This window comes from Poecilia formosa, unplaced genomic scaffold (genome assembly GCF_000485575.1).
Source record: "Poecilia formosa unplaced genomic scaffold, Poecilia_formosa-5.1.2 Scaffold32, whole genome shotgun sequence".
Taxonomy (NCBI): Eukaryota; Metazoa; Chordata; class Actinopteri; order Cyprinodontiformes; family Poeciliidae; genus Poecilia; species Poecilia formosa.
In genome coordinates this window covers 2,789,152-2,797,052 of record NW_006799971.1, presented here as the reverse complement: position 1 = coordinate 2,797,052, position 7,901 = coordinate 2,789,152, and the positions used below count along the sequence as shown (strand labels likewise).

Below are 7,901 nucleotides of genomic sequence, written 5' to 3'. Positions count from 1 at the left end.
CAAACTACAAAAACAGCAGTTTGAGGATGATGGCACAGCATGTGTTTTTTAATGACTTTTCACAAGTAGAAACTTATTCCTGTCTGATTTTAACTGCATTTCTTTTTCAATGGGAAAAAGAATAAATAAAAAAAATAAAGAATGAATAACGTTTTGGGCACACGTTTAATGAAAATACAGCTAACGGAAGCCAGAAAAGTCGAGTAAAACCCTGCACCTATTGAAGTTTGTTCATCTCTTCAAAGTTAATCGAAGGTCGATTCTATTGCCATTTCCACCACATCATGATTACATTAAGATGAGGGAACACTGCGTACACAGAACATCATTCAATATTCTGATGTTGCTCTGCAACAGGTTTCAGCTCTTGAGTCTTTCAAATGTCTCATTTACAGCTTTATTTACTTTTAATAAGGTGAATTACAATCCGACAGCACTGAAGACAAGAGTCACGTTTCTCACAATGTCCAATTCAGAAATGTAACGGTAATCTTTCAATATTTATCAGAACCAACTGAGCTACTGTAAACCCTCAGGAATAACCAGTTTAGCAAGAGGTTCAGGCAATACAAGTTAGCATAAAGGTTAAATTTACTGTCCGTTTCTAAGTTGAGAGACTCCAAAAGATTTGATATCTCCAACCTGCAACAGATGAGGCAAAACAACCTGACTCTCAGGGAAATTGATTGGGCTTGAGTGAGGTGGTGGAGGAGGAAGAGGAGGACTTCTGTTGTCCGTCCCCACATTCCAGGGCTTGAACACCGCTGTCGCCAAGTAGTCCCTGGAGAGAGCGAGGGGCTGCTCACAAGCCAGTGCCTGGTCGGCGAGGATATCCAGGAGGGAACATCCGGGAGTCTCTGGAAGTCCGTCTGCCTTTGGAGGAGAGAAGGAGACAGAGACGCCCGACTCCACCTTCAGTTCTTCAGTCCCCTGATTGCTTCTGCACCTGTCTGGACGCTTCTCAGTTTGACAGCTCTTGGCCTTGTTTACTCTGAACATATGAGAACATGCACATCATTTAAAAACAATCTAAAATGATTTCAAACGCAATCCAAAGAGTTTGCTGGACTTTCTTACAGGAGCGAAGCAAAGAGGCCCGACAGCTTCCTGCTCTCCCTCATCAGCACCCTGAAATAACAATGAGGTAAAAATCTCTCATCAATATGGCAGGTTTTAAAATTGCAACAGACCTGGACTGCATCCATCCTTTAGGCCAAAGAGGTTTCACTTCATTATCAAGCACAGTCTTCATGTACTCTTCAAGCTCTTGCCCTTCTTTCCCCTCCTTTTGACATGTTGCCATTTTCTCCTTCAATAAGAGACCCAAGCAATCTCTGCATGTTATGAAAACAAGCGTTACAAGAATCGTCCACATTTCTCCTCAGATGATCTGTGCAGCAGTCCACCTGATCTCCTGATTCCATTTGAATAACTTCTTTGGAACAGCTTTTCTGGCACTTTTCTCCGCCACCCTGTCCTCCTCTGTTTCCCTGAGACAGATTTGGAAAGATGGATATGCTCAGCCTCCAGTTATATACATACACAACATGGTGTATATAGTTTTTCAAATTTTGGACAGTTTATTTAAAATCAGTCTTCTGATTACTCTTACATTCTGTGTGCAGCATTAGTTTGGCGCTAAGGAAGGCCAATGGGATTTTGACTCTGCTACCAAAATGTCAACATTTGTCAAGCAGTAGAAACTGAAATCAGCTAAAATAATGCATTTTGGTGAAAACTTGATTTTGACAGTTTACTTGCACGACTCAAAAAGCTAATATTTAGCTTTTTGGTGAAATTTATGGAAAGTGTACCTTTCCCCATGTCAGTCTGATGGACATGGTGGATGTATTCTGGACTTTGTAGCTGATCAGAATATCTCTAGCGATACCAGATTTTAGTTTATTATGAAATGTCCTCCAAAAGATTAACATTCCCAACTTTATATGAGTACAATACTTTAACAGTGCTGGCAACTCATAAAATACTTAACTTACTTTGAAGTCTTTGCTTTCTCATAGGCTTGGCAACTTTCCTGGAAACAAGCCACCTGCTCTGGCATTGACCTGTCGATGGCCTCTTTAAGTTGCTGCAGTTGATCTTCTGCACCAGGAGTTTCCTCCTTAAAAGTTAGACAGGGTTAAAAACAGAAGTCCTACACTGCTTATAAATAAATATTTCAATTCCTAAAACACACTCACTTCATGTGTGATCAGCAGTTTCTTGACTCGTTTCATCAGAGTATCTTTACTGCAGGGCATGAAGGAGGACAGGTGCTTGTAGACCTTGGAGCGAAGCTGGCTGCTCTGCTCCTGACACTGCAGCTCAATACTGGAGCAAGAAACAGGAGCAGAACGCCACACTCAATACAAACTAATATAGACACACCAAATGTTAAGCATTCAAGTTGGAGATATGCACTTAAATCTGCCAAACTTGATGTTTGACGGTGTATTAGCAGCTTATTTTAAGTGTGCGGCATTTAGTAAATGTCTAATTATATTTAGCTTCTAAGAATGAAAGCAGGATCAGCTCCAACAGTGAGGTTGAATAGTAAGACTGGTTGTTCAGCTTAATAGCTTCTATAATTAGGTTACTTTGGCTTGTGAAATTTCCCCATTTTACCTTGTTCATGTTATTTCACTGGGAAAAAAAAGAAAAAAAGAATAGGTACTAAGTAAAACCACAACAACAGTAATGATTCCTTGGTGTTTTATAGTTTCAAGTATACATTTTTAAAAAAATGCAAGTACAAGACAATTTGAAATTGCGCATGTTGGGGATTAATTTACTTGAGCAGAATTGAGTTGATATCAGGACTGAAGAACTTGAGTTTTGATTCCCCCTCCGATGTCTTGGCAGCCTAAAAAAAATAAAATATGTGGGTCTAATACACATCTTTTCATTCAAAAAGGTTCCAGTGATGCACACAAACAGTGACACAGGAAAACGAAGCTGTTACCAAGTGTACCAAGAAAAGTTAACCTCTTGGTACACTTGAGATAAACTAACTTACAAGTAACTTTTTAGCAAGAAATGAGGGCTTTTTTAAATTCAGTTCTTTAATATCATTGAAAAAAGATTTCCCTTGCTACATGGGAAAATGTTTTGTTATAAGTGGAATAATCTGCCGGTGGAACTAGTAATTTTGCAACAAAATTCACTTAAAAACAAGCTAATACATCTTGCTTAAAAGATACTTATGAATTGGTTCCCCCTAAAAAAAAAAAATTCACACATCTTACTGTCACCAGGTTCCTAATGCTGTCCTCCAGTTCTGGGGGAAGTCCCTCAGGCAGCGGGGCACTCTGAGTCAGAACCACAGGACCGGGTTCAGCCTGGAGCTGAAGTTGTTCTGATTGATGCGTCAGGAGCAAGCTGGTCTTAGTGGTTAAAAGTTGCGATTCACCTTCAGTCTGAGCGTTCTGCTGGATCTGATCATCTGATCTGATGTTAAGTTGTGCTTCAGCAGCTGTTTGGGGAAGAGATTTTGGCGACAGAGACTCTTCGCTAGCCTCCAACAAGGAGTCCAAATCTATGTCAAAATCCACCGTGCTGGCCGCTTGGATCAGAGCGTGATCATTGGTGGAGCCGATCAAACTGAGGAGAGGGTCCGTTAGAGTGGAGCCGCCTCCCCCAGCTCCATCTGGTGGGAACGTGGAGGCCGGGGTCGCTGGCTCTGTTACAGCCGCAGCCGCCGTCGTCGTCGTCGTCTGGTGTGCCTTCCCCCGTTTTTTCCGCTCCCTTTCCTTCTCTCGCTGAAACTTCTTCAGCATGCTGGTGACGCTCAACGTCTTGGCCTTTTTCTTCTTTTTGAGTTTTCCTTCATCCACCCCCAGTTTGGACTTAGTGCTACAAAGTCATGAGTTAAAGGTCAAAAGCTTTCAAATTCCAGACAGGAGTTTATCGACTCTGGTCAAGCGTACCTTAAATTTGTGTTGGTCTTCATTGCACCAAGTGCCTTACCCCGTTTCTTTGGATTCTGCTCAATGTCAAGTTTACGTTTCTGATGATGTACAGCATTAATATATACACACAAAACAGAGCTCAAAATTGCAAGATGGTGAAGAGAGTTTGGAAATCAAATCTTGTACAAAACTGCACCGAATTTTCTATTTTTCCCCCAGAATTCAAGATTAGATGGTGAAATTTTTAGGCTGACTGTCCCCAGTGGCCAGATGATTCAAAACTCAACAAAAATCTAACACCATACCTAAAGGCTACTAGTTCACACAAACGCCTCTCCTCTTAATGCACGATCAAAGTTGGTACTTTTAGTATAACTGAAATGCATAAAAATAAAGTCAGCGCAGTGACACAAAAGAGATAAGACCTATTGGATGAGACAATTGGCACAAAAAGAATGAAAAAAAGTGCTAGACTTCCAGCTGACAACAGGAAACCTCAGCAAAACATAAAAGTTGGCGTATTTAAAAGGATCAGTATTGCATAAAAATAACTGAGCTTTACATCATGTTATAAAGTCATCACCCTCATCAAAAACCATTCCTGGAGTGTTGCCTGGAATATGCACAACACTGAACCTTCAACAGAACTGAACACGCTTTTTCTAAACTGAAGTTGGAAATCTTGTCGTGAAGTTAAGCAGCAACATTATTTCAGGAAGGAACTCCAAGTAGTTAAATTTAGGTAATGGTAGTCATGAGAAGTGCTATACAAGATGAGGGGGGGGGGGAATAAAAATCAGCTTAAAATCTGATAATTTTATAGTCATTTTGTCTTCATATTAAAGTTACCACATCTGCACCCTAATGGAAGTCCACACTTAAAGAAAAATCTCAATTAGAATCTCCATCAAAACTTTATAGAAACTGGAGCTTGGAAAACTGCAATTAAAAAAAAAAAAAAATTAAAGCTAACGGCACTTACTTTAGTTGGTTGAAATATTCCCTCATCTGTTGAGTCGTCTATGTCAGTGGCCTGACGAAAATGCAGTACACCCGAATTCACATAGAATCCACCAAATTTAGTGGTAAGGGTGGACGGCACAAACTCGTCGTACTGGGCCGGAATCAAAAAGGAAATGTACATAAAAACACATGCCATTGTGTTTTTATGTGCACAGTGAGGAAAATTAATTAGGTGAGGAGCTGAAACAACAAAGATCCTCAGTGACAGTTTTCTGCACTTTCTATGGATTAGAGTTATTGTTAGAATGCCTAAAGTCTATTAAATAGCCTCAACTTAAATGTACCAGACTTCTCACAAATTGTGCTATTATGGACTCAGGATGGGAGAAATGGAAGAAACACAAAACAACAAAGCTATAGTGAAAACAGACTCACTGCCTCAGAGTTGTCAATGAAAGAATCCTCATCATCATATCCATATCCAATGTCAACCAGATCCTCAATGCGATCTTTCTTCTTATGTTTGCCTCCCTGCAACGCACAAGTCATAAGCAGCTCAGTTTTAAAATAATAAAAAAACGTCAGCCATCGATACCCACACTTTTTTCTTCTGACTTTCTTGCGACAGCAGCAGCTTCTTCATGTTCTTGTCGTTCTTCCAGTCGGCTCAGTGGGACGTCGTCTGTTTGCTGTAACTGACAATATTAATCATAACATCAAAACAAAGAGGAAAAAGTCTGCTTTCAGCTACACCGAGTTAAACTTCACATTTGCAGCTTTTCAACATTAGACAGTGATAGACATCAATTTCATAAAATAAGCAACCATCTGAAGGTTATCTGGAGCTCTATGTCTTTGTTCTAGTAAATTGTAAAGGTCAACTGACTGTTGAGAAAAATCTTGCAGAACAAAAACTCGTTAAATGCTACAGAGAGGCTTTTGAATATTTACTAAAACTTAAGGCTCTAAAGTTTTAGTAAGTTAAATACTTTGCTTCACTTGGCAAATAATGAAATTGTAATCAGATAATTAAATTCAGATACACGTGGTTGTAAAAGGCCATGTTGAAATAAGCTATGTTGTTGAAATAGGCTATATTTGACTTTACCAGTTCATAAATTACAGACCATTTATTCTTAAACATGGGGAACTAATACATAATTTAATACTTTTTCTTCTTTTTTTCTCCTTTGGTTTGTTTTGATTGCATTTCCCTCCAGTTCATGTAAAGCACATTGAATTTTTTTTTTTTTTTTTTTTTTTACAAAAAAAATTGTCTTGTTGCTGAAAACATGCTATATAAATAAAATTACCTTACCTAGAATAGTTTTACAATAGTGCAGTGTTTGAGAAATTTTGTCTGTATGCAGTGATGCGCATTGCCAAAAAGACTCAAAAATAGTACTTCACATATTAATTATAGCAATATATATAGGATTTTAAGAAAATATCTTTATGGAAAAAATGTTTGACTACATTGTTGGCAAATCTGAATGTGGAGTTTGCAATGGCCACTTAAAAAGTTTCCCATAAAAAAAAAAATAAAAAAAAACGTTTTGCCATAATTCATCACACTCTTAAAACAAAGCGTTTATATTTTTGTGGCTGGGCATGGTTTGCCCTCCATATAGGCAATAGGCCATATAATGCCATTCTTTTCATAATTTACAACGACAGCACTTGCTCTGTTTAATAATTAATTTTTTCTTAAAAATACAAGTTTAAAACATATTTTAAATATTTAGGTTATAAATACCTTACAATATCACACTTATACAATTTGCATAATTGAAAAAATATTAATTTTATATTGCTTATTTAATATTTAACGCTTTGGAGTAGCTTGTCAATAAATAATCAATTTCCCTTCGGGAATCAAAAAAGTATATTCTATCCAATTCTCCCATACCAGCCTGTTATCAATTTTCCCCGGGTCACGCGCAGGCTGACGTTAAGAAATGGACTCACGGATGCTAAAACAAAGTATTTAGTATTGGTTACTATGGTGAATTTTCACAAGAACGTGCGAGCTGAATGCGGCAAATGCGGCCTTATTCCTTCAAAAAGTCAGTAACACGGTCCAATTCAGTACAACAAAGATTAATTTAGAAACATTCAGTTAATTAAGAACACATCTCGTTGTTAAAACAGGATGTGAGCCCACCTCGTTCTCAATCAGCTCACAGTAGTTAAACTCTGGAAAGCTCCTCTTGTCGGGCTCAAACAAAGTGAGAACCAGCCGAACAGTTTCGGTGCCAGATGGCGGGGCTGAGCTGGTTCTGGTGTCCTGTGGAACAACAGGGGAACCCTGCTGGGCGGAACCCCGTGCTTCAGAACCAAATGAACCGACGCCACAGCTCAGAGTGGTGAGCGGGACTCTCCGAGACTCGGCCATTATCTGAGACGCACAGACGGCAGAGTGTGTTTTAATTTGAACGGTCTTCCTCCTGGAAGAGTCCAATTAACACCAAGCGGAAGCAGGTGTGTGCGTCTGCTTCTGGGCACGCGCTCAGCCTCACTTCGAGCCAATGATGTAGTGATATGCCAGTGTATGAATTTGTTTTTCTGTCTTTACTTTACTACTGTGGACTCATTTGTTTATATTCGTTTCCTTATTATGCAGTTAGGAATTTACTCCAGATTTCTAATTCTATCTGTTTTCAATATCTGTTTTGCTTTAGTTTGTTTTTTAAGTTATTTTTGTAAAGCACGTCAGCTGTCTGGTTGGCTGTTTTGTAAAGGCTATTTAACTCAATAAATTATTTATTTATTATTATTATTATTATTATTATTATTATTATTATACCAATACATTTTTCAAGAAATAGGGTCAGAATTCATAGGCTATGTTTATATTGATGAATATGCCTTACAGGTCTACGATGGACTGGCGACCCGCCTCTTGCCCGAAATGTCTCCCTGGAGATAGGCACCAGGACCTCTCCTGACCCCATACGGACAAGGGTGTAAGAAAATGGATGGATGGATGGATGGATGGATGGATGGATGGATGGATGGATGGATGGATGC

At 38.9% G+C, this 7,901-nt stretch overlaps 1 protein-coding gene across 5 annotated transcripts in view; it reads right to left on the bottom strand.

Moving 5' to 3' along the window:
* Nucleotides 1-7,369, bottom strand: part of ubn1 (ubinuclein 1) — a 10,065-nt gene extending 2,696 nt beyond the window's left edge. Inside the window, exons 1-14 of one of the 5 annotated variants that reach the window (XM_016670312.1) lie at nt 7,036-7,367; nt 5,471-5,566; nt 5,307-5,402; nt 4,891-5,022; nt 3,927-4,006; nt 3,246-3,852; nt 2,793-2,863; nt 2,202-2,331; nt 1,998-2,122; nt 1,407-1,490; nt 1,191-1,334; nt 1,078-1,128; nt 553-991; nt 152-502 (exon numbers count right to left, since the gene is read on the bottom strand). In XM_016670312.1, the coding sequence (XP_016525798.1) occupies nt 592-991; nt 1,078-1,128; nt 1,191-1,334; nt 1,407-1,490; nt 1,998-2,122; nt 2,202-2,331; nt 2,793-2,863; nt 3,246-3,852; nt 3,927-4,006; nt 4,891-5,022; nt 5,307-5,402; nt 5,471-5,566; nt 7,036-7,266 (2,247 nt within the window). In that variant the 5' untranslated portion in view covers nt 7,267-7,367 and the 3' untranslated portion in view covers nt 152-502; nt 553-591. Of the gene's footprint in view, nt 1-151; nt 992-1,077; nt 1,129-1,190; nt 1,335-1,406; nt 1,491-1,997; nt 2,123-2,201; nt 2,332-2,792; nt 2,864-3,245; nt 3,853-3,926; nt 4,007-4,890; nt 5,023-5,306; nt 5,403-5,470; nt 5,567-7,035 lie in introns of those variants that run through there. The other 4 variants (XM_007549717.2, XM_016670314.1, XM_016670315.1 and 1 more) reach the window with 4 other exon arrangements.
* Nucleotides 7,370-7,901: the final 532 nt, after the last annotated feature.